This window comes from Dermacentor silvarum, chromosome 3 (assembly GCF_013339745.2).
Source record: "Dermacentor silvarum isolate Dsil-2018 chromosome 3, BIME_Dsil_1.4, whole genome shotgun sequence".
NCBI lineage: Eukaryota > Metazoa > Arthropoda > Arachnida > Ixodida > Ixodidae > Dermacentor > Dermacentor silvarum.
The window spans coordinates 100,101,328-100,127,665 of NC_051156.1; the positions used below are offsets into that span (position 1 = coordinate 100,101,328).

The 26,338-nt window shown below is 47.8% G+C and overlaps 1 protein-coding gene across 1 annotated transcript in view; it reads left to right on the forward strand.

The window, feature by feature from the left end:
• Window positions 1-26,338, forward strand: part of LOC119444605 (paramyosin) — a 52,643-nt gene that overhangs the window by 7,766 nt on the left and 18,539 nt on the right. Inside the window, exons 2-7 of the mRNA XM_049664669.1 lie at window positions 385-678; window positions 4,748-4,926; window positions 7,416-7,605; window positions 9,531-10,522; window positions 12,436-12,729; window positions 17,975-18,412. Of these exons, the coding sequence (XP_049520626.1) occupies window positions 579-678; window positions 4,748-4,926; window positions 7,416-7,605; window positions 9,531-10,522; window positions 12,436-12,729; window positions 17,975-18,412 (2,193 nt within the window). The 5' untranslated portion in view covers window positions 385-578. The remainder of the gene's footprint in view (window positions 1-384; window positions 679-4,747; window positions 4,927-7,415; window positions 7,606-9,530; window positions 10,523-12,435; window positions 12,730-17,974; window positions 18,413-26,338) is intronic.

Consider the following 26,338-nt stretch of genomic DNA (forward strand, 5'->3'; position numbering starts at 1 on the left):
GGACGAAGTTAAGGCAAATCCGCCTACTAACTAGTCATTTCCATGCTTACTTAACTGCCATGCTTGCAGCTTTCGTAGAGACCAGTGCCATCAGGTAATTTTTGTAGGAAACTCTGTGACAGTGTATACGAGGACAAACGAGGACGACTGTGTGTGTCGCAAATAATTAGTTGTGCTTGAGATGACGGCTGTGTTTGCTGTTAGTGCCTGCTGCTGTTTCAGTAAAATGAGTTCAGAGCCAGAAGAATAGCTGAATTCTGCCGATACTTCTTTGTTCTGCTGCAACCTTCCCGCTGGCCTAAGAGTGTTGTCATACTTATGCATGCCTGGCACCGTTTTGTTTATTCTAATGCAACACCCCTTTCCTAATTTGTTTCCATGCAGATTTCAGCCTTCCTCTTTCAATTAAAGCCGCAGAGTTATCGTGTGATGGGCCACTCTGCGCGTGAGTGAACTGGCACTGCAAGTGAGGGGTGTCGGTCGTCCTGCCGGAGCCGGCTTGGCTTGACCCGAGGCCATGGCCTACCTCGAGCTGAACGTCGAGCAGGTGAACCAGGCGGCCGAGCTGCTCCCTTACGATGCCCAGGACATCGACCCCTTGGCCAGCGTTCGTCGATCCACGACTCGACATCCGCTCCTCCAAGTCTGCCACGGCTGGTTCCCATGTACCTTTCCTAGGTATGGGATCCCAAGCTCACTCTTTTTTTTTTTTTCTCTTATCTGCTTTTCCATGCTGCTGGCCTCCCGTTGAAGGAGAAACAGTCTTTTTACATGCCATGGCTACGTCGACATCTCACCGTTGATGGAAACAGGGGGTCAGACACATGTTACCCTCATATATTTTTTTGTGGAAAGAACACTTACATTTATACATTTAAATGGCAGATGAAACAGGAAAAAAAATTGACAAAAGAAAGCACAATTCAGAAATACCAGAAGCCACGAGCCAATGCGCAAAGCACATTTATTGATTTTATTTATTCGGTATACCTACATCGCCTGTACGGCATTATCCTAGGGGGGTTAAAATACAGGGGGTCATGATGGAAAAATGTTCAGCAATATCACGAGAATGGATCACTAAATGCAACATTGGTTATACATTATTAACATAATGTTATACAGTACCAGTAAATGCAACACATTATTGGCAATGTGTGTGATTGCGCATATAGAATAAATACAGAAACCTATGAAAACGAAAAATAAAAATGGAATACATATAGTGAGGCTGTAGATACTCATTGAGTTTATTTAATTTTTTATATTTTGCTATGAATACCTCACAGCCCTCTAGGAGGGCATTAACAGGGTAATACAAGTACCTAGAAATTAAAACAAGCAACTCAAGCAAAGAAAAAAAGAGAGAGAGATACCAGGTAGGCGGGAAAACTGTTAGATACAAACATATAGATAGAAACATAGATAGATACTTGTCCCTCAGAAAGTGCTTGAAGTACGTATGCTAACACATTAAAACGGGAAAGTGTGCACAGAAGGATAGTAGTAAATATCACTCGAAAAACATTGCATTACAGAGCAGACATACCCTGTAGCATTACGGTTGGACACATCTGCAATCACATTGGGAAGATGATTCCACAATCTGCGCTCTACCAAAAACATGCCTGAAACTGTACTGATTACGTAGGCATGCTGACATACGTTCGGGAATGTGCAAAAAGGCAAAAGGGCATGATTGTGTGCAGTGGCTGTACTTATGAAACAGGACAAGGAGAGCTGTCATCTTGCAGCTGGAATCCAATGGCTCTAAATGAACATCGTGTTTAATTTCTGTAAAAGCGTTACTGCGTTTTTCTCCAGAAGAGCTCGTCGGCTGCTGCTTTCTCGTCACTAGTTCTGTGCAATTTGCAAGAGTGTAGTGCCTCCTCTGTGCGGAACTCGAAAGTGGGTGGTCGTGCCCGACAGAGCACGACCTCAGAGATTGCCGGTGCAGCGTAAGCTTCCTACATGACGGACCTCATTTGTCGCTGGTGGCACGAACGATGGAATAAATATGGAGCCCGTTCAGTCAGTCGCAAAATTTTATCTGCTGCTAATACCCCAGTCAGACTGGCAAATTCAGCATCACTTTGGGCATGTGCACTTTGCTTTACTGAATTCCATTTAAGGGGTTTACTGCATAGCAGCAAAGCAGAGTGTCATTCAGAATCGATGGCACTGATGAATGGATGCTACAAAAGGCGCAAATATTATAAGAATTTGGAAAGGGTTAGGTAAGTAGTATTGGTGTCATTTTACAAAAAGACAAAATATAAAACAAAGAACAAATGTTCGCATTTTATTGGAATGCAACATCATCGCACACATGGGCTATTTCCTATTTCACTACAATATCCACCCAGGGGAGTAGTTTGCCGATTGAAAGAAATACCTTTGGAATAGTATGTCTGCAAAAATACAAAACTCTCCACTTTCTTTTGTTACTTTTGTTGGTTCTGATGAGCGCTCTTTCTGTGGCTACATGCTTTGACAGATTAGATGAAGCAAATAAATGCGCTTACATTTCACTGCACTTCGTAGCAAGTGCCACAAAATTTTTTCGCTCATGTGAGAGCGTCCAAATGACACTAACACCAAGTGAAACTTTCTTAGTGTAATTTTTCAAGGTAAAGCTAAAGTTGCCAGGTGTTAGTAATCTTTTGATATAAGAAATGTCATGAGGCCAGCAGCTGCATTTGTCATTAGTGTGGCAATGAGCAAACAAGTTCTGTGGAAGTCAGCAAGGTGCAGAAAGTTCAAAAAAGGCGAACTATCTTTCACAAATGAATGATAACTTCTAATTTCTTAGTGTGACAGTTGTTTTCCATGTTGTCAGGACCAGGCAATCATCCCTTGCCTTGATTTTAGCCACCAATCAGATAACCTCCGTTTGGTTATTTCTACCCGCTTAAAGTCTATTTTGCCCTCACTGTCCCTAAACCCCAATGCTTTGAAAAAATCAGCCCCTTGCTTTGCACTGTATGGTTAAGCCCTTTACAGAAAAGTGTGAGGTGTTCAGCCATTTCCTCTTCCTCTCCACACGCACCGCACAACGTTTCTATACCTTGGTACTTGACTCGGTACATCTTAGTCCGCAATACTCCTGTCCTGGCTTCAAACAACAAAGAGCTTCCCCTAGAATTATCGTAGATATTTTCTTTCGCAATTTCGTGCTTGAAAGTTCTGTATGTTCCCAGTGCTGATTTCGTCTGCATCCCTGTTTTCCACAGACCCCTCTCTGTTTCCTTAACCTTTTTCTTAACCGCTGTTTCCTGGTTTGCACCCCTCCTGCAGTCCAAATATTTGATTGACAGTTTTCTGGTCAGCTTCCTCCATTTTGTATCAACATTCCTCACGTACAAATAACTGAAAACTCTCCTTGCCCACCGCTTTTCTGCCATCTCTCTCAATCGCTCCTCAAATTCTATCTTGCTGCTAGCTTCCCTGCCTTCGAATGATGTGCATCCCATGTCACCCTGTACCCTCTGATTTTGTGTATTTCCGTGTGCTCCCAAAGCAAGCCTACCTACCCCTCGCTGCTTAACTTCCAACGTTACTCGAACCTCTGATCTCATGCACAGGACCGCATTGCCGAAAGTCAAACTAGGGTACCATCACCCCTTTCCAAATCCCTCTCACCACTTCATACCTATTGTAATTCCACAGTGCCCTATTTTTCATCACAGCTGCATTCCTGCTACCTTTAGTCGTTAACATATTTTTCATGTTCCGTTAGGTACTCAGCCCCATTGTTTATCCACACTCCAAGATATTTGTACTATCTAGTACAAATATATTTGTAGATATTTGTAGATTGTCATGGGGTTCTTGTGGCACCTGAGGGAGCCGCGTGTAATACCGCCGGGTTATTGGGATGCTTCTACTACAGCTTTGTTCCTTTTCATAGCTATGCAACAGCATGAAGATGCAACACAGCTTGACACAGATGCAGGGCTTTTTGATCTGAGGGCGCAGGATCGTGTTTCTTTCATATGTGCTGTGTGATGTCCTGTGCTCACATAGTTGCTTCACCATTGATATATAAGTCGCCAACTGGTCCCCATTTTCACCTTGCTGTAGTTTACTTCTTGACATGTTGTCATCTGGCCATATTGCACTGCGCCCATGTAATCACTGGGATTTGCTGATTGGGAACTGTGGACAGCAAGAATGGAATATAATCAAGCGAAAGGGATTGCTGCATTATATTGGCCCGTCATCAGGTGGAAACGAGCTAGGGAATGTCTGTGCTTGTAGTTAATAGTCGGGATAGGGGTTACTGAGGGCACATAGGATCTTGTGTTACAAAGACTGTTTTCTTCGAAGTGGTTACCTAAAGTATTCCACTGTAGAAATAGAGCCATAAGCATTCAGCTTTCAGAGTTGGTCTCAGTGTCAATGGTGTGTGTGCTGTGCAGCTCTGTGTGTCGTCTATTTGTTGATCACTATGTGCCGTCTGCCTGGTGTGTCACCTGGTGATCCACACGCAACTGAGGCATTTAGCCATTTGTCATGACAGAGTCAATGTTGAGCGTGGGTGTTGGGTGCCAAGTGAAATTTTTGTCGGAGAAGCTGAAATGTATCTTTTTTTTGTTTCTGTGCTTGCAGTAACGTTGCATGAATTGTGCTCGTCTTCAGTGACCGCCACTAACACGGGCTTTGTTGGGTTTTTTCTCTCCTCACCCTCTCTCCTCGCCCTGTCTGTCCCTACGATTCTGTTCCCCGCTTGTTTCGTCCGTCCCAGCTGAGTCTGAGCAGAGCCGACGATCCAGCATGGCTAGCTCGGCGGGAAGCATGACGGGCAAGGCCCAGGCGCCACCTGGGCCGCCCGCTGACGCTGTCGGTCCACCCACCAACGGAACCGAGCAGCCGCCGGCAGTTCTACCTGATGATGACCCGGTCTATCCAAACATCTCTCCCCGGGTGGGCACTCCTGCTACTAACAGCCTGCTCCTGCACAACACCATGAGGAAGGAAAAAAGACTGGGAAGGCGTGTCACGCGACGATTTTGCAGCCTAGTCATAAAGGATAAAAAGGCTCATGGGAAATAGGCCCACCCCACATGATAGGCAAGCAATAATTTCCAGCCGCTGAGTGTATGGAGGGTATGGGGGGATGTGGAGCAAAGAGCGAGTGGTGAGGGTCAATATTTACGAGGGCATCACTAAAAGCTACCACATACCAACCAATGCCTTGAGAGGTCCGGCAACCAGGTAGGGCCTATTTTTCAAGAGCCATCATAGGCTCTGAAGGAAGGGAGGGACAGCTCAGAGGAGGCTGCCTTATTGCCAAGGCACCTCCTCTAACTTCATGCTTCCTTCCTCCGTGGTCCTTTGTTTAGAGAATGGGAGGCAGCCATTTTTGCCAGACCTGGAGCTAGAGTTCCCAGACTCTGTGGTGTTGGGGGTTTGTCACCTTCAGGTGCTGCACACACAATTGTACATGCCAAGGCAGTGCCTCACAGTCGCGAGCATGCTACTAATCAAATAGTGTGATGTTTAAATCGCATTGTGGAAGTCTTAAGACGCTCCTCGTCAGGATTTTGCTGCAAAAACTGTTAAAATGTGTGAAGTGAGCTAGAAAACAGCGTTGGAGGACAGATGTCTGACTTTTATTTTATGGCACTGCCAGAATGCGGTTACGTAGCGAGCTCATATTGCATTGCATGCATTTTTAGGCAATCTGCTCCAATGTCTTTCACAAAATATGAAGAGCATTAGAAAAGAGTGCTGAAGGATAGGTGTCCGAGTTTTATGCTGATACTGTGCCATTATGTAGCCAGACATTTCATTATTTTTGGCAACAATGGTTAATGTTGAGGAAACTTATGAAACAGCTCCGCGTTTTCTAAGTAAAGCCCAAACCGCATGAGAGCGATTTTGTGCGCGACGGCGACGAGCGACGGCTTCGAGCGACGAAACGGGCCGTTGCGCGAACAGATCGCTCGTTTTTGTCGCTCGATCGCTCGGTTCTGGAAATGTAGAATTCGTCGCTCGTTGCCCGGAAGTGCTATTAGCGACTAACCAATAGCACGAAGCCGGAACAGGATGTACATCAGTCAAGTACTACCAATTGTCGCACGGAACGAGCAAATGATACGTGCAAGGATAAAAACCTAGTGCAAGACCTTTAGAAATATTTATGCTGCTCTTTGCAGTAAAATACATCAACGTAAATTAATAAAGCACGCGTCACACCAGTTTCGGCGCGCATTTGCTGGCCTCATACCGGCAACACCGGGGAGACGTCGCTCAAAGCCGTCGCCCGCGTTCTTTGAGGCTCAGTGGTCTTGATGTTCTGTTGCTGAGCGTAAGATTGTATGTAGGTTTGATTGCCAGACGCGGCTGCTGCATTATAGTGATAGCAACATGCAAAAGCAAAAATGAACTGAGCTTTGAGTCCGTGTTATAGTGCTCACGGGCAGTTGAAATATATTCAGATCTCTCCACTACAATGCCTGTCATGCCTCCTGTATTGCTTTGTGGCATTAGATCCAGTCAGTCAATTAATCAATCAGTCAATCAATCAATCAATAAAACAATCGGTTGGTCGACTGGTCAAAGGAATCAAAGAATTAAGGTTGAAAGAATCAGGATCATATCAATGAAACAAGGATCAAAGAATCGCTTGTTTGCACACAATCTGTTTTTTCACAGTCCTATCTCTTGCACGGTTTATCCTACCCATTGTTTAGGAGCAGTTCATTGTAGCAAGGGCGCAAGGCCACTGGGTGAGGGGCTTGTGCGATCACACATGGGACACAGTTCAAGTTAAGGGTTGAATGAGGGAGAAAAAAACAAAGTTTCAGATCACAATGGAGGTGTAATATTTCAGCACCTGTTCTATCAGATAAGATATGCAGTGCACTTTCTGGTTATTATCAACATAAGGGGGTGCTGTCTGATCTTGGACCCAGCAAAACCTGTTGGGAACTTCTACGTTTCAGAAGCACGGGGATTAAAAGTGGGTTGAAGCATTAACTGGTCAGCAGTCGAGATAAGCAAGAGACATTTACAGTATTGGTGGAAAAAAAAAAAGCAGGGAAGAGATTGATGGAACAGGAAAAGTTACAGGCATAGGTAATTGTACAGTATATAGAGACAGGTGTTTAAATAAAGAAAGAAAAGATTAAGGAAAGATAGGCAAACGCTAGACTGCTATAGACGGGGTAAAGCCTGATTAGACCAAGCAGACTAGGCGGCTATTGTTGCCACCGCATTTCAAAGGGGGATGCCAATAAACCTAATCAAATTCCATGGTTTCTAACTGTATAAGCCATTGCTTCCACGTTACTGAATTAATTTCAAGGCACTCTTTCAAGGACAGGGAAATGAACGAGTTACCATATCGTGCAAGATTTCGAGACGAATCAAATTGATTGCAGTTGTATCTGTGAAAACACCCTTTGCAGGTGGCGGAGTACGTGGCGACTGAGAATCCGACCCTGTGCACCCAGGTGGCCCAGTGCATCGAGAAGCACTCGCGGGTACACTCACCGCGTAAGGTGCACGCTGCTCCGGCCGCCTCCGCGACTCCTCGTTCACCACTCAGGTGCATGTCGCAGGCAGCCGATGCCCTCTCAGTTCAGCAGTCCACCATTGGTAAGAGTTATATGACAGGCCTATCACTTCATTAAAGGCCGTGCAATGACATTTCACATTGACTCAACTGGCTGTAAATGAGCAGCATTCACAAATGACGCAATTTGGCAGAGCAATGCGGGTCTGGTAATTGTGTGATTTTTTTTTTTGTTAGCATCCTTTAAACAACCACCAACCTTTAACATCAACAAATTTAGAGAAGAGATCGAGTTGGGCTAGCTGTTGTGTACTTAGCTGGTGCTAGTTGTTGCTAGTCGGTGCTGCTTAGTTGGTGCTTTGTTAGGGCTAGTTGGTTGCGTACTGGCGTCATGTCCTGTGTGCTTCTTGATTTTGTCCCATGTCTTCTTTTTTTTCACTAGTTAAATATGTCTCAAGTCTTTAACCTTTTCCGAGCCAGTGATTCCTGTAGTAATTGTAATGTGTTGCAGGAAATTTCAGCATCAAGAAAATCAAACAGCCAAACAATTTTCAGAAATGTAAGTGTCAGCAATGCTAGTTCATACATAATTTGTCGACCTTGTGCTACGGTTAAGGATGGCTCTCTCTGAAATTCAGCAAATGTCCATGCATCAAATCATGCTGAGGTTATGCCTCTCAGCTCTCTTTTCGTAGCCTGTTGCTTAATGCATATAGCCTGCCTTGGGTGGCACAAAAGTGGTCTTATAATAATCTGTAAACGTAATTCTGTAATTATTGTAAACGATAATGGTTGCGAACTGAGAAGTCTGAAGACCCACTCTGCCTACGGCACTTCCTGCTGAAGCACTTCTTTCTTTCCAACGGCCACCTAGTCCATTCAAGGCTTCACAACCGTCACCAACACATAAGTGTCACATCATACTAAGGAAGCCACTGTTAAAGGGGCCCTGAAGCACTTCTTGAACATAGTAAAAAAGTGTTCGTGATCTGTTAACGAGGCACCTGTGAACACGTGAGCCAAATATTGTTGCACTGAATACTGCAGGGAATTTGAAATCTCCTGTCAAAAGCAGTAGCTTGCTCTCGCATCCACAGTGTTGCTATTGAAAGCTGATGGAAAGCAATTGGCCGATTATCGCTGTTGGCTGATTTCGTGATCGCGAGACCATTCACAGTGAGACATATTAATTTTGAGTTAAATAAATTAAAAATATATGTCTGCTATCTCAAAAAAGACAGAAAAATAATTTCATCTTTGCATTTCATGTAGCTGCATCTGTTGCACATGGCCTCCTAGATGGTAGTGGCATGCTGCATAGCGTAGTCTACCGTTGCCGCCACGAGGTGTTGCGACGAGCCCTTTCACTGCTGCCATACTGAACTTTTGGCCGGGGCTTTGCCCTCTTGGCTTCTCCGCTGTGTAGCTTCCAGTGCACTAGCAGAGATGGAAAGAGAGAGAAAGCCGGGTATCAGTTTGATAACTCCACTTATATTGAAGGATTTGTAAAGTCTTTGTGGCATAATGTTCGTAGGACGTCACACTTTAATAGTGAGGCCATCCAATGATTAGCTAGGGTTTCAGGGTCCCTTTAAATACAAGCCATGAACCTTATTGCTGTCAATATGGATTGTCTACATGCTTATTTCTTCTTTTAATTACAAGGTTGCATGTCGATATTTGCTTTCAAAATATGACACAACATGAAGGCAGTGAGAACACAGCAGTGTTGGTTGGTGCAGTTTCATTTCTAGCCGTCTTGATCTTTTTCGATAAGGCCACCTAAATGCACGTCTTGGTTCTGTCCTTTCAGTATGCTGCTTACATCACTTACTTTAGCTTACAGGCCTTATATATATTACAGTGGGTTTGTGAAAGCCACGGTTGGTCTTGCTCATAGTATGTCTTTTTCTGTATGTCTTGCACCGATTAGTGCAATCAGTTCAGTTCAGATTAGGCAATCAATGCAGCAGTTAAGCACAATGCTCTGTCTTTAATGTGCTCGCAGGTGTCCCTCTGAAGCCATCCGTGCCAACCAAAGCAATCTACCAAGAGCTGGTCGAATATCCGCCAGAGAGCATCGTGGCCTCTGTTGACGAGCGCACCTCCTGGCTTCGCACCATCTTGAGCAATCCGGCTGCCACTGGAAATCACGTGCAGTCTTCCCAGAACGGGCCCGCTAAGTCCAGCCCCCTGCTCCGCAACCAGTGCACCATTACCAGGAGAGAGCTCCCTTCCGTGCACAACTGGAGGCGGCCGTCTGAGGACCCGGGCTTCGACGCAGACAACTTCGATTCGGCCTCCGTCTGCTCCGAGACCGAGTCGAACCTGTCGTGGGTCAGCGATGTTGATGACGAGATCAGGATGCTCAAGTCCATGATGGTGCCGCGGGCTTCCCAATTCGCCGTGCTCACTGCCAGAGAGAAGACAGTGGCTGCTACACAGACTGACCTCCTGTCCGCGACCGGGAGCGTCATGGCTCACGTCGGCGTTGAAACAGACGAGACTGACCACTTCGCGCTTCTAAAGGAGAAGGCCCACCTCGAGGGCGAGCTGGACACGCTCCAGGGTGAGCTGGGCCGCCTGGTCCAGGCCAAGTCGGACCTGAAGACGCGGGCAGCAGCAGCCGAGGCCCGCTGCCAGAAGCTCGCGGAGGAGAAGGACGCAGCCGTGCAGCGAGAGGCTGGCCTGCAGCAGGAGCTGCAGACTCTGAAGATGGAGTCAGTCCGCTACGGGCGCGTGGTGGGCGACTACGACAGCCTGATCCACTCCAAGGAATCCGAGACAGGTTTCCTCCACGACGAGGCTGCCGTCCTCTCGAACGAGAACCGTGAGCTGAAGGTCGCTGTGGAAGAGCTGAAGGTGGACCTGGAGTCGCGATGCGGGGCCATTGAGGGACTCAAGAAGAAGATTGCCGAGCTGCACGTTGAGAGCCAGTCGGCCGTGCGTGCTCGGGCTCAGCTAGAAGCCGAGAACGCTAGCCTCCGCAACCAACTGCAGGTTAGCAGTTTAAAGCCTTGACCCTGACTATAAAACAAAGAAACAATATCAACTACAGAAAAGAAAGTTGAGATTTTCTGATTTTAGTGGAACTTTGTTCACGTGTGATTGCCAGCCTGGCTGTAGCATGTTCTGAAAGCTGCAAAAAAGCTGCAAAAGCTTCTTCTATTATGGCCTCAGTGAATAGTCATTGGAAGTAAGGGGCTCTTTAACTTAAACAGCCACCAAAGAAGTGAAGTGTTTGCCAGTTGCTATTTTGACAGTATGGTGTATGCTCTGCATGTGGCTTAGGGTGGAAGGCAAGCTTCAGTTTCAGCCACGCTCCTTCACTTCACAATGTATCCTCTACCTGTAGTGCAAGTACAGTTAAACCTGCTTATAAGGAACCTCCATATAACGAATTCCTGGATATAACGAAGTTTTTCTATTCTCCGCCGTTACTCCATAGAAGCACATGTATTTGAGACCTCTACGTCATGAAGTGGCAGCGGGAGATACCCTCGAAATAATTAATTTTCCCCGTCGACAACCTAGAGATTTCGCCCCAAATTTTGTCATTTTTGAGCGAGCAGCAACCGGAAGCACCTTCTCCACCGCGACGGAATTCGAAGCGGCGGCGTCGCGCTTGGCGCGCTCAAATTCACGGCGACTGCGAGGCGAGAGCGAGCGCACGTGTGCGTGCGTGTGAGAGGCGGGCCTGCATCCCTCGACCTCGGCGATCTTGCCACTGCGGGCGTGACCTTTCCCCCCCCTTCCCTTCATTCAAACCTGATCCAGCCGCTTGCTGCAGCTGGCCTAGCCCGCCAAGCCGGCACTCTCCTTTTTCAGTTGATGTTGCCTAAGAAAAAAAAAAGTTTTTTTTTCAACGCGCTGGCAGCGCCACTCTCTGGTTACTGTGCAAGTCTCTGCGCTTCACTTCACTAACCTGACACTAGGCGACACTATATGACACCATCGTGTTGCTCGCTCTTCATTTCCGACGCCCCGCGCTTGTGCGAAACGACACGCGTCCACGGGACTTTTTTGTTCATCGCAACTTTAGTGTATTGGGAGTAAATCTTGAGCGATAGTTGCATTTCTGTATGAAAGCTTGAGGTGCACGGTATGGTAAAGAATTTTTTTTCCTCTCTTTTGGTCATGGAAAACGGGTGCACGTTACAATCGAGGGCGCGTTAGAAACGAGTAAATACGGTAAGCGTTTTTCTAATTTTCGTGCCGAACCTGCATATAACAAAATCCTCTCTATAACAAAGCTTTTCGGGAATTTGGCAATTTCGTTATATCCAGGTTTAACTGTAATTGCAACCATGGCAGGCCCAGGCAAATAGGACAAAACAAATGATGTACACTCAATATTTATTGCTAAGAGTGATGAAGTGGCCTTTAAGCACTTGAAGAAGGCAATTTTGCTCTCTTGCACATGGTCTGCTGGCATGCTGCAATTGCAGGAAGGTAATGTAATTCAGGTCGTAGGTTGCAGCTAGAAAGAGTGTGTTGCTCTTTCAATCTTTGTTGCTTTTCTTCCATGGGAGGGCTGTCCTTCATGGAGGGACAGATACCTTTTTCCTATCCCATGGGTCTGTGGAAGCATGCATCGAGGTGCCGCGGAGGCAGTAGCGCAAACAGGGGCAAGGTACACCTTCAGTGCGTCTCCCAACACCTCCTGGCATGGTTCGCAGCATGCAATTGTGTGCTGGCACGGCATGCCATAGGAAATGGGCCTGTCGGATCCCCACAGCAGTTACTTGCATGATGGCTGTCATCGCACATTCCAAACAAGGTTATTTTACAGACACCGTAAATGCCAATTCACTTTGTTCTGCGCATAATACAGTGACGAGATTCTTTAGTTGCAAACGTTGTTCTCATTGACAGTCTGGATTTCAGCCGAACACTTGCAAAACTTTCCGCAGGTCATAGAGAAATCCAAGGACTGGTTCCGCGACCAGCTCCACGAAAGTCAGCAGGGCAGGAACCAGCTGCACAAGGAGCACGTGACCACCCAGGCTGAGAAGATCTCGCTGGAGAGCTCGGCAGAGATGCTTCGAGCCGAGAACGCACGTCTGGCCCAGGAGCTGCTGGAGGCCCGGCAGCGTTCCGTACGCGACAAGGAGAGCCTCATGAAGAGGCTCGAGGACATCGAGGCCGACCTGCTCGAGAGGGAAGCCGCGTTGTCTCGCGAGGCTGCTGCTGCACAGCCTCAACAGGTAATAATGGAGTGTTTTGGAATAGTGTTACAGTCGAACCTTGATGCAGTTAAATCTCCATATAATGAACTTCAATATAACGAAATTCTAGATATAGCAACGTACGTAACATTTTATGAATTCTTGTCTAGCACCATGTATTTAGGCTCATGGCTGCCGCGAGGACATCGGTGATACGAATCTCACGGGGTCGCGGAAATATTCGTATCACGAAATTCGTATCATGCAATATCAAGAAAAATGAGAGGATTTATAATAGTGGATCCCTTCGATAGCCGCTACGTCGCGTTTTCGCGGTCCCGACCTAAATCCCAGTTGTATAGTCTCTCGAAGGGGCCCAAAAATTTGTTCGAATTAAAAGAGGCTCGTGCACCATAGCACGACGTACGAACGGTGCGCGTGAAATATGCTGCGAGAGACGAGATTGTGGTTGTCTCAGGGAACGCCCTTCCTCTAAACACCCTCGGTCGACTGTCTCCGTGCGCGTCCGCCGCTCCGCCGGCCCGGCGCCGCTTAAGTTTCGTTTTCTAGCGTTGGCTGAATACCCTCTGCGCTGCAAGCGTTGGCTGAGAGTGTTTTGGAACCTTGGCGTGACGCCGAGGTTCTTTTTTTTTTTCCGCACGGCGTAGTGTTACAGCGGTGTCGAACCTTGATGCAGTTAAATCAAATGCTTTTGCGTTCGAATCCATCGCCAATCTATAATGAACGTTACGTTGCGTTTAATGTTCACAATATAATGATGCGTTTCAACAAGCGACCGGCACGTTGCAGATCGGACCTTATCGTCAAAATGATCTAGATGCCATAGCAACGTACAAAGGTCAATTCGCTCGCTGCTGCTGCTGTGTTTCCGTAGTATTGTGGTTTTTTTTTTCTCTCTCTCTTTTTCGCGGTCCCTTGAAAAATATACAATGAGATTTCCAAATCGTATGAAGGCGTATTCGTACGTGATCTTGGGAATGTTTTCGCACGCCACTGAACGCCTTTGTCGAGGCAGGGAGCATTTTAGAGCACAGCATGTCTATTCGCTAAGCAGCACTATGTGGGGACCAAGGAGAGAATGACGTAGTCGGTGTTGGCGACTATGCACCCAGATCCCGCTGTGCCGGCTTGTCTGTGCCGGTGGCCCCGCTGGCTCGGCCGCAATATAACGAAATTTCACGGCTGCCGCGAAGGAATACTTAGACAATAAATGGGAACTTCCGTGGATGCAGATGATCAAATGCTTGAATTACAAGCAGCTGCTTGCGACCAAGAGCGACCAAGAGCAACTGCTGAAGCAGAGTAGAGTCATGTTCCGTATAAAGTCCAAGTGCGCCACATCCCGTGCGCTGTATGCTTTAGGTGCGAGTCAAAGCGTGCGAGGGTGAGCGAAGAAGGATGGTGGGCTTGACAAGCCGATGAGCGCCGTCTTCTCATGTGAGCAAAGGGAGAGGGTGAGGGCTCTTGTTCGCGGTGACGTGATCAAGGGCATGCCAGGGAGAGGGGGGGAGGGAAGAGGCAATGTTAGCACAACCGCGGCTGCGCATAACTGTCAATGTGGCTGAGTGCATATGCAACACGCGCGTCCTCTTTTAGAGGTAATCTTCTGCGTGTGCTAAGAGTGGGTGTTCTGAGATGGCATGGAATCGTGTGTTGTCTTCCTGCGCGTTTAGTACTGGAGTTTCCGTAATCTTGTTTGGAGTTTTGGAGACACGTTGCGATATAGGCGGCGTTCGTCATCCTCAACAGCTTCTGCTGTGTTTATGACATTGCATGCACAGCCGTTGCACTGAGTCAAAACAAAACTACTGTTTGCCGCAACCACTGCGGAGACAACCGCGGCCGAAATTGGTGCGATTGTGGACGGCAAAAATGAAGTTCGAAGTCGTGTGGCTGAAGTCACGTGGCTGACACTTGCAACAAGTCAAAATGAAAGTACTGCTTGCTACAACTGCAGTGAATAGACCGTGGTCGCTATTGACGTGGTCGTGGATGGCCAGCACGGTATGATGTGCAGCAGTAAACGCAAGAATGAAGGCTATAAAGACAAAAATAGGCACAAAGCGTTTTGGCTTCTCCATATGATTTTTTCTGATGACTATGATAAAGCGGACTCTGCCACTTCGTTTTGGTTTCATGCTAGTGCCATTTTTTCTGTTTAGCATTGCACATTTGCAGCGCTCTGCACTTGCCAAGCTCTGAGAGTTGTCCGAATTAATGGTAAAATACGCCTGTATTAACAAGAGTTTGATTCAATTACGTAATGTATATGTCAGCTACGGTCAGAGGACGAGTCCAAATTATGCAGTTTTCCGAGTTAACAAAGGCCGAATTAACGAGGTGTTGCTGTCTTAGATTTAATAGTTTATTACATCTGACAGCTTTTATATGCATCTTCAATGCATCAAGGTTCCGCTGCGTAACAAAGTTAATTGAAATTTTGGTTGGCTGTGCTTTATTTTCAATGAGTATTCTACTGCTTATAACAAAGCTGAGGATTCAGGATTTCAGAACATAATGGTTATAGTAAATCAGTGTGGCTTGCAGCTCGAAATATGCATTCTGGTAGCATCAAAGATGTCAAGTACTCAACTTGAAGCACATTCTGGACGCTAATGCACGATCTGGCTAACGGCTTGGCCTGACTATCCTACAGCTTGCAAGCCAGGATACCAACGCTGTGTGACTGCACTGATTGCACGGCTGCGTGTTAATGATGGCACGAAGTGTGTGTTTGTAATTTAATGTTCACATGCCATGTACCGGCATAGCAAGAGGCCAAAGGACCATCAAAATCAATAGGAGACTATTTGCCAACCCGTCAGAGGTACTGTCATGCTTGAAATTCTTTTGTATAGACCAAATCGCAATTTTTTTACATTTATAACAAATATTGGATATACAGTAGAATCTCGTTGAGACGATCTTCACGGGAACCGGAAAATAAAGCATATCATCCGAAAATCGTATCATCCACAAATCGTATCATCCAACGTATTATCCAACCAAATCGTATTATCAGGAAAAGGGAAAAACATGTATCATCCCGAAAAGCATATTATGTAGAATCGTATCAACGAGGTTCCACTGTAACGAGGGCACTTCCATGCTGTATGTGCCGTCGTTATAGTGAGGTTCGACTTGACCATGTGCTGTTAACGCTGCCATCCCAACCGCCTATTAGCACAGCATTCACGGGTCAATTTGATTTGCCTGCTCATTCTGAACTAGTTCAGCAGGTGCTGCACTTCACTATTCGTTTCACAAGTTTGTCAAACTGGCCTCTGCACGTTGCCATTCAGTTTACACAGTGAAGGCTGCAGGTCAAGTTCACAGCATTCCCTGAACTCACCAGAGGGGCAATGCAGGGCTCACGCAGGTTGTGCCATGCCGGTTCTTCACAAGATATAAATGGCACTGAACTAGTTCACGAAGTGCGAGGCGAATCATATGAACGTCACATATGCTACGTGAGCCACACTATTCATGCAGCTGACAGGGGTTGGCATGGATAGAGCTAGCTTGCGGAGGAAGAGGAAGGTAGCACTAACGGTATGCGATAACACTTACTAAATCTGCCTGTTGTTAATGGCTACTGTGTCTGGTGACAGGGAACGTATTGGGAACAATTGGATGAGGGTTGGCTTGCCTCAGGCTTTCAGCAAGGACCTTCAGGAGAGTCAACATTAGAGGCTATAGTAAAAAGCTATTGCTTCAGTGCACCGCAGCTGCTGCACTGGTTTGTGCCAAAGTTATTTTGCTTGGCAAAGCTCACGGCATCTGTGTCACAAATTTGATGTCTAGTGTTGTCGGGTCATGCTTAGTTCATTCCACCAGAGCGATTGATAGCAGCCATCGTCAGTCTTAATTGTATTGCCAGCCAATTACTTTGTCGTTTTTCATTTGTTCAAATGCACAGTACGTTCTTTCGGAAAATCTAGCGCCACTCCTAGTTTGCTGCCTTTTTTATTTCTTGTGACAAAGACAGTAGCCCTAATAAGTTAATAATGACAGTTAAAAAATGTTTACTTCACACTCAGTTATGTGATTTGAATACTGTGTATCTGTGATGTCTGGATTTTGCATAAGCAGGCAGAGATAAATGGTGTGTGTGCGAATGCACATTTATAGGCCGAACACGTCCAAGTAGTCCAGAGCCGTATGTCACGCAGGTCAGTAGCCGAAGGCTAAGGTTGGATGACGGGAGGAGTGGACACAGCATGCACTTGGTGCTCTTCATGTATAAGAGCCCTAACCAACATATGCAGGTTTATATCTGAGGAAGGTCGTGTATCACAGGCGCCTGGCTGTAATCGAATCAACTGCACTTCATCCATATGTTGGCTAGTTGCAATGACATTGTCGACAGTAGTGGGATATCTGGTTGCGAGTGTGTTAAGCATGACTTGTCCAATGCCCTTTAGGGTGTGATGAACACTATCGGATTCTTCATGATGGGGTCAACCTGGGGACAAAGGGCAAGGACATCTTCGATATAAGCGTATGTCTTGCTAGTAAGTTGCACGTGTCTTCTTGGTGACTTCAGAGCAAACGGTTGGGGAGCTGAAAATCTGCAGTAGCTGCTGTTTGAATACAGACCAGTCAGGCAAGGTGCTCTCATGGTTAAGAAACCAAGTCTCAGCAGTGTCCATCCGTTGCAAAGCTTATGGTAATCGTCCCACCGGTTAAACTCCCTTGGTCATAATTGCCCAGCCAGTCTTCAACATAGTCACCACGAAGACCAGTGAACATGTTTGGGTCGCACTGCGGGTGTTGATGATCCATGAGGGAGCGACAAGTGTGATGAGGCCAGAGGGTCCTGATTGCTCCTGATTGCATGGCGCCAGAAAGGCGGAGCACGCAGTGACCCGAACAAAGCTCCAGAGAAGCTCATAGTCATAGGGGACTAAGGAATCGAAAGCAGTCTCCACCACTTCTGAGACAGCTGTTAGCTCGACGCTTCACTCAGCAGGACCGCGTGCTGAAGAAGGTGACGCTGGCAATGAGGATGAGTATACACTGATGACGAAGATGAAGGGTGAATATAATGCTCACAATATAATTTCTTAAGTGTGTGTGTGTGTGTGTGTATGTGTATGCATGCATGCATGTGTATCAGCAGTACAGTAGATGTCAGGAGCTTACAGATTCTCCAGTTACCAGTGCTTAGGCACTCTTTCCAGGTTTTCCACTGCTTAGGCAACACCCAGATGTGCATTTTTGTTTAAATTCTGCATGTGATCTGCTCTTGGCTTGTTGATAGCCCGTTTCCGAAGCTGGGGACCTCTCCAGCAAGTTCCGTGTGGCCGAGTTGGAGGAACAGCTGCGTTCGGCCGAGTCGAGCCTGGCCGAGCGGTCCGCAGCCCTCTCAGCTCTGGAGCGGGAGCGCACGGAGCTGGTGACGGAAGTTCAGCGACTGCGGCTGCGGTTGAGCGACAGCGAGCTTGGTCGGCGTAACCAGGACGAGCTGTTGCGGGAGGGGGTGCAGAAGGTCCGGCGGCTGCAGACGGAGCTGGCAGCCAGCGAGGAGCGAGCCACGGAACTGCGTAGCCAGAAGGCAGCCCTGGAAGTGGCCCTGGCTGCAGCCAACGAGGACAAGCGCGTTGTTGGGGAGTCGCTGGGCACTCTGACGGAGAACTTGGCACGGCTGGAGGGCAACTTCAAGCTCATCCGCACCGAGCAGGTCGCCAAGACTGCACAGGTGAGCCAGACTTTCGGGCAGCCTTCAACCTCTCGGCGCTGGCTAAACCACATCTGGAATCTGAGAGGAACTTGGCAGGCATGAATACTTGAAGCCAGAGCTTCAAAGGTCAATGCAACTGAGGGCGAAAGGGGATATGGCAGCACCTACTGCAACTAAAATGCTTTGCCACTTTGAATGCACATTCACTGGTGAAACACGTCATCTAGAGCCAAGGGATTGAATGATGGTTTAATAATCTGCCGTGTGGTTGCGGGTCCAGTACCAGTCTCTGGTGACCATATTCTGATAGGGGCGGAACTGAAAGTGCTCATATGCCATGCTTTAGATGCTTGTTAAAGAATCCAAGGGGGTCAAGGTTAACGCAGAGCCCTCCGTCACAATGTGTCTCAAAGCACCTGCATTGCTGTGGGACATTCACTTGCCAATCAAAAACCTACTCCTCTGCATTGTTTCTCTCTCACTTTCTTTTTTAATGTTGCAGATTGATCAGCTGCAACGAGAGAAGGCCTCGCTCGGTGAGCGCCTCTCAGAGGCCGAGACTGCCCTGTCGTTGGCGAGGAAGGAACTCGAATCCCGGTCAAACGCACGGTCCCAGGCGCAGGCCATGGAGGCTAGCCAGCTGCGCAAGCAGTACAGTGACCTGCAGAACGTGGTGCGTGTCCTGGAGGCCGAGCTAAAGAAGGCTGCAGCCGAGGCCAGGGAGACAGCCACACAGCACGATGTGAACAAGGTGAGCTCACTGCACGTCGCTTCTGGCTCTTCCATCATTGCTGTGGGTGTTGGATGAGTGTTGAGACAGGTGCTGCAGTGGAGCCGCATTGTGCAAGTGTTCTCGAAGGCTGAATGTGAAAAAAGGTCAACCCCCTCCTGACTGGGCCCCCTCCCCCCTTTAATGCAGTCCTTGATAATTTTTTATAAAAGGAAAAGAAATGTGTCATCCATCTGGCAGTTGCACAAAACACCAAAGAAAACCCATACAAGTTTTTCAGAAAGAAAGTTTTCGGTTGAAGAAAAGTTCATCCTTGTTTGGGGATCAAGTTTGGGACCAACACCTTTTCGAGGTGGTCGGTGTACCATCCCAGCTAATTAGGAGGATAGCAGACAATTTCATGAACCTGCCTTGCAGCTTTCTGCAGAAAAGATTTGCCGTATTCAGTGTCCTCTTGCTTCGAGTTGTCGATTAACTCGGCCACATTCTTTTATCTTCTAGCCTCCTGGTCAGCTCCGATGGTGGAGGAAATACCTTGGAAAGATGTTGGTCCAGTGTTTGACCCCAAACCAAGACAAATTTTTCTTCATCTGTGAAGCACACACACACGCATACACACACACAGCTTCAGGAAGTGCGTGATGTCTCCTAAGAATGCTAATCGCATTAGTAGCTGCCCCTAGCCAATCACTTTGTCAGGGAGTCCATGAAGTGTGGACACTTAAAGTTAAACAAGGCAGGGGTTGTGGTATAGGCTTACCACATGCTTACCTAGAATTCTCAAGCACTGCTCTGCTAAGCTAATTAAGAGTAATACCAAAGCAGCTACAGTGGAACCTCGTTGATACGATTCTACGTACCGTATAAACCGGAATATAAGTCGAGATTTTTTCATAAAAAAATCAAGCTAAAGTCACCCCTCGTCTTATATAGCGGTGTTTAGCCGAATGTGAGTCGTCGTCTGGCAACATGTGGTGTGTGTGTTTGTCAAAGCCTCGTAAGGCCGTATCCAAAGCCAATACCGGTCATTCCTCCATGATTTTTTTTATCGTTGCCGTGTTCTTTGTGTGCTTTTGCGTCCGACCTGTCCCAACATTTCTGTTTGGATCAACGCTTCGTGCGATTTGTTTGATTTTTTTATTTTTTGCCTGTTGAAGAATGAGTGGCGGCACGCGCAGGCAGTTTTCAGCAGCATTTAAGATAACAGTTATTGACTTTGCTGAAACGAACGGCAACATGGCCGCTCAGCGCCAATTTAGCGTTTCAGGAAAATGCGTGCGTTACTGGAGGGCACAGAAAGGCGAATTGCTGAAGTGCAAACCGTGCAAGACGTCCTTTCGTGGGCGTAGTGCGGTTTATCCGCAACCCGAGGACACCCTCGCGGACTTTGTGCGGGAACAGCGTGCGCGCTGTTCCCGCACAAACCCCCGTGTGGTTTGACATGCCTTCGTCAACCACGATCACGGAGCGCGGCGCCAAGGACGTGAAGCTTTTGTCGACGGGCAATGAGCATTCGCGCTTCACCGTCATGTTGGCATGCACTGCAGACGGTAGGAAGCTGCCACCCTTCGTCATATTTAAAAGGAAAACGATGCCGAAGGAAGCATTCCCGCCAGGTGTTGTCGTTCGCGTGAACGAAAAGGGATATATGGACGAGGTCATGATGCTTGAATGGATCCGGGTCGTCTGGAACCGCCGGCCCTGGTGCACTGCTGCGTCCTCGGAGCATGCTGGTTTTGGACGCGTTTCGCGGTCACCTCACCGAAGGTGTGAAACGCGTGCTCTGTGACGGAAAAACGGACCTCGTCATCATCCCAGGTGGTATGACGTCCACCCTCCAGCCGCTCGACGTCGTGTTGAACAAGCCGTTCAAGGACCGGGTGCGGCTGGAGTACCAAGAGTGGATGTCCGGCGACAACTTGAAGACGCCGACGGGACGCCTGCAGAGACCTCCGCTTGGAACCGTCTGCGGCTGGGTGCTCTCCGCCTGGCGTTCTTTGCCAGACGTGATGGTGCAGACTGCATTTAAGAAATGCTGCATTAGTAATTCTCTCGATGGTACTGAAGACGACGCACTGTGGGAGGAGGCCAGCAACAAGCGGTCGTCTTCTGAGGATAGCGACACTTCCGATGAATGAGACGGCGGCTCCGATGGCGGTGAGCGGTGCCGTTCGAGAATAATGTATATCGGTGATTTTCGGTCGTTTCATTTTTTTTCTTCTTTTTTTCATCTAAACTTAGGGGGTCGACCTATATTCCCACTCGACCTATAATCCGGTTTATACGGTAATACATTTTTCGGCATGATACGTTTTTTTTTTCTCGTTTCCCGGCCGACACCCCATAGGAGCAATGTATTTTCATGCGGTTGATATGATCTCTTTTCCACCTGAAATTGGATGATACGACTACAGACTGGTATTTCTGAAACTCGTAGCTTTAAATTCAAGTGTACTATATAAATTACTTTCCAATGACCCACGAACAACATGTTAAGGGCCCGGCGATACCAGTGAAAAAACGCGCACTGCGCGCCGACGGCAGCAAAACGCGTGCGCCGGAAAAGCTGCCACGAAGCAGGTTTTTCGTGCCATGGGAGGGATTGGTCCTGGACCGATATAAATTGGCGCGCCCTGGTGGCAAACGAGCCGCAAGCGAAGCTGATCAGTGAGAGCTGCCCCCTTCAGTGATGTACGCGCTAGCACAGCCGGTCTGGAGGCGCGCGCTCGCTCTTTAAAGAAGGAAGGGAGCGCGTGCCTCCAGATCGGCCGTGGCGCAGGAAATTGGTGTCATGCGGACCCGCCCGACCGCTATTTTTGCACTCGCAGTATCGTCTGCTAGCGTCATCTTTCGCTCGCTCTTGTTAGTTTACCGTAAAAATAAAAAATAATAAAAAAGCACGGAAGGTGGCGGTGATGACGACCAAGATGACAGCATCGAAGAAGGTGGTGACAGCTCCGGCTACCGGTGCTCAACTACTGGCGAACACACTCACAGCGTTAGATACTTATTGGGGCTTCATCGCAAATGCGCAGTTGAGTGAGGAAACGGCGGCTTTGTTTTTGTTTTAAATCTTTAGAAAGAACTTGTTTGCCGACTTTAAAAAAAAGGAAGTTCAGCAACAACTGTCGAGCTATTTTAAAGTTGCTCAATAAAAGTGTGTTGGCTGCAGTTCGTGTGGTGTCGTGATGCTGCTTTGCATAGCATGCGTGTTATGCGGAGCAGTATCACTCGGCGCCACAGGAAGCTTTGCAATCGAGTTTGTCACGAAGTAAGCCTGTTTTCTTACGTTTTAGGGCTTGCTTTGGATGATACGATTTTTGGATCATACGTTTTATTTTCTGGTTCCCACGAAGATCGTATCAACGAGGTTCGACTGTACTAGGTTGAAGGTGGTACTAGATGGAAGCGCATCAGATCTGAGCAATCACGTTTGCACATGCCGGTGCCGTGCTCCGAAACTGAATGGGAAGCCTTCTCCAGGTTAGTCTTGCAGAGTGCACTGACATCCAACAGCTCAAGAGAAGGAAAGAAGTTCCTCTCGTGCCAGGTTATTTGCACCGTCACGTGGTTCTCACATCTGAATCCTTACTCTATCTCTCGCTGTAGCTGCATAACTACAACTGTGACTACCACCATTGCATGTGTGTAATGAGGGAAAGCCAAATGTCAGAAGACGTGAGAGTTGTGCGAGGAAGACATATGTCAGGGGATGCCTGAGAGTCAAGCATTTTCCATAAAGCACAGTGTAACAGACAATTTCAGCTCGGTGAAATTCACTTCTTCAATTCGGGGAAATTCAACTCGGTGAAATCCCCTTCACTCGTACCTGTGCATCTTAACAAGTTGCACATGGCTGCTCAGTAAAAATACTTGTGTGCTTATGTGCAACACTGATATAATGTTCATGCTGGTAGCAGAAAGTGGGACGCAGACCTAGCTTTGCTTCAGTGTTGGTAAAGAAAATAACGGCGCGCCTGCTTGCTTGACTTCCTCGTAATTGAAGCCAAGTTGGCTGCACGTTGCTTGTGTCTCTGAAATGTGTACTTATCAAAATGCAAAAGCAGTGCAGTTTTTTGCAGTGCCTGTATGTGAAACTTGAGCAGAGTGGATGTTAAACAATGCTGGGCTGAAGTTTTTTAATTTTGCATGGCGGTGCCGCTTTAACACCTTGCAGGAGAAACTGCGGCAATCGGAGGAGCGGCTGGAACGTACCGAGGCTGAGCTGGAGACCCTGGCACAGCGCAACGCCGTCCTGCAGAGCCAGCTGCAGGAGTCCGCCCAGCGGTTGGCCCGGGAAGAGGCACGTCGAGTGGCCAGCCTCCAGGAGCAGGCACAGCTACACGACCTGTCCACCTGGGAGACACGCGTCCGGGAACTCGAGCAGACACTCGCCACACGCGAGATGGCCACCAGGTAAATGATTTTCTGGGTCTTCCTGCCTGGCTGGGGTTCCAGAAAGCAGTGCCTATCCATAAAGAGCCGGAAATATCCAGAAGTTCTGTGCTTGGCAGTAGTTTCTGAGAAGTATGCGTGTCTTTCCATAAAAGACAAAATCTTGCATGACTTACATGCACTTTGCATGCACTGATTACTTGTGGCAGCGGAGGTGGCTTTGGGGCACACCACACACATGCTTGCGTATAAAGTCTTCTGGTAAGGTTAACGTGTAATTGACATAAAAAAATGTTGCAGTTTCGCCCGAAAGGCGAAGCATCAATTGCGATAGCAAATTAGAGAGCTATTCCGAGTAGGCATAGTAGTTTTATCGGCTGCATAAACTTGGACACATTCGCTTACTAACTGAATTAACAAGCGTGGTGTCAGCGCGCACAAGCAAACATGAATAGATCACACTGAATGACCGCAGACAACGACTGTCAAAACGCTGGCAGCAAGCGCAGCCGCCGCAGCGGGGTGAAGGTTCATGTGGTCTATCTCAACGGAAACTGAGCGGCGAATGCACAACGCATACAAAGGTCAGAGCCGTGTGGAGATAAAAGACGGTGTGGGCGACCGCCACAGCCGGGCAAAGTACGAGCGCAGTTGTTGACAGAGTAGAAGCTGCGCCCCCCCCCCCTCCCTCCCGTGCTGGCTTCCCGCTTTCTTGCTTTCGCGTGGGAGATTGAGTGGCAAGTTCTCCTTGCGCCCGGTTGCAAGATATGCCTTTGGTGCCGGAGCACAGCGTCGCCCCGCTTCCCTCCCCCCCATACCCCCATGGCCTTTCGCGCGCGCGATGGTCGCGTTTGCTCTCCATGATAGCGCGCGTCCCCCACGCGCGCTTTCGCTCGCGCATACGGCGCGCGGCGACGATTTTATCGCCCTTGGACTTTATACGGAACCTCACGGCGACAGGCGAGGACGACAGCGACGCCGACGGTAGAAATCCTGTCGAAGTGTCCATATTATTGCGATAGCAATAATATGCTTCAAATTTTGTTGCAAGATTGATGTGTACTCATTGATGTGTACTCATCCTTAAGTATTGTGCAATGTCGTTGATACGATCTTCACGGGAACCAGGAAATAAAGCATATCGTTTGGAAATAATATCATCCAATGTATCATCCAACCGAATCATTTTGTCGGGAAAAGAAAATTAAACTTATCCCGAAAAACGTAACGCGCAGAATCGTATCGACGGGTTTCCACTGTACGCAGTAACCCACATTCAAAACTGACATACAGCATAACCTCATTAATACGATCTTGTTTAGCATGATTTCCCAGCACCAACGTTTATGATCAAAAACAAAGAAAATGACAATATAGCTACGCTCCTATTTTACTGGTTGATAAGTTCCCCGAAGACATGATCTTTCACCACCAACGTTCAGTACATTGCCAAACTGTGATTCTATGATACGTTTCCCAGCCACAAATCATTATAAACAGGAAACAGCGCGAAGCGCGCATGATCGAGAACAGTAGCCGTTCGCCACAGCAGCTTGCCTGCGGTACTTGCCAGGCTCATTATACTCTCCTGCCTGTGCCACGTGAAAATGTCAGGGCACGCTCAGTTTCCTATTCCGGTACCAGCAAATCTCCTCGCAGGTCGTTGCATGCCACATTCACAGTTATCGCCATCAACCCTATCACGATAAGCTTCTTCACATATCTGTTTGAGAGTGCATGTCGTAGTGCTGTTGGAAGCATACTGCACGCTTTTAATAGATGATAACTCAATCTTGCTGCTGTTCCCTGCAGTCTCTTTGTGCGGGACTGTCCCGAGAGTGCATCCCTTGCAGAAACGATAGCAGCCTACTGTCGCCCAACAAACTATGTGTCATCCTCATGCACCGCTTACGCAGCCAGGAATGGCGCTGGCACTAAGACAGCTCACTCACGCAACATTTGCATTGGTCAGTTCGATAGCTGCGACAATAGCATCGAGGAAGCGCAAGTCCTTGTCGCGCAAGTAAAAGCTGAAAAAACTCGTGTTCGAACCACAACCTGAAGAGAAAGCACATTTACATCACCAGTGAGCTTGGACTGCCAGCATTGACTGTTAACAAATGCAGCCTGTGCGACGTGTTGACGGCCACGTGACATTCTGTGGGTGCAAGGCCGACAGTCAGATGATATGCCTTGATGCGCATAGTCTTTCCTTGTGGCAAATGTTGGAGGTGCGATGAACGAGTGCGTGTGGCCAAGCAGATACGTGGCTAGCGCCGTGTATTGGATATCATGTGTGGGTGAGGCGAGCTGAGAAAGCTGGCGGCTTCAATGCGCACACAGTGTTGGATGTCACGTGATCTGCTGAGTTTTTTAAACGTGTGACGTGTTTACTTGAAATGTTGAAGTGAGGGACACCACAGAATGTTTGCCTCGGGACAAGCTCGCATGCTTCCAGCTCCCTGCACTCTTCATCACACTAGCGTTATGACGGCAAGTGCTTGGCAGTCATCGAGTGAACTCTGTTGCATCTTTAGGCGCGTTACACAACACTTTAGTTAGTAAGATGTTTAGTGCAATTTACAACTGCCCATAAGACTATGAGCCTTACTTTTGCTTGAAAGTCGAATGCATTGCTATCTCTGTCAATGTTCCGCCTTTTGAGCAAAACAAATTTTATGCAAGTGTCGTCCTACGAGGAGTGGATTAGGCCGACAACTGGATTAGCGGATTTCGACAGGGCCATTCTGGACTTGCTCTTGGGTTTCGCCAAGGACGCGCAGCTTCTAGGACGGCTCTACTTACTCCTCCCCTCTCCC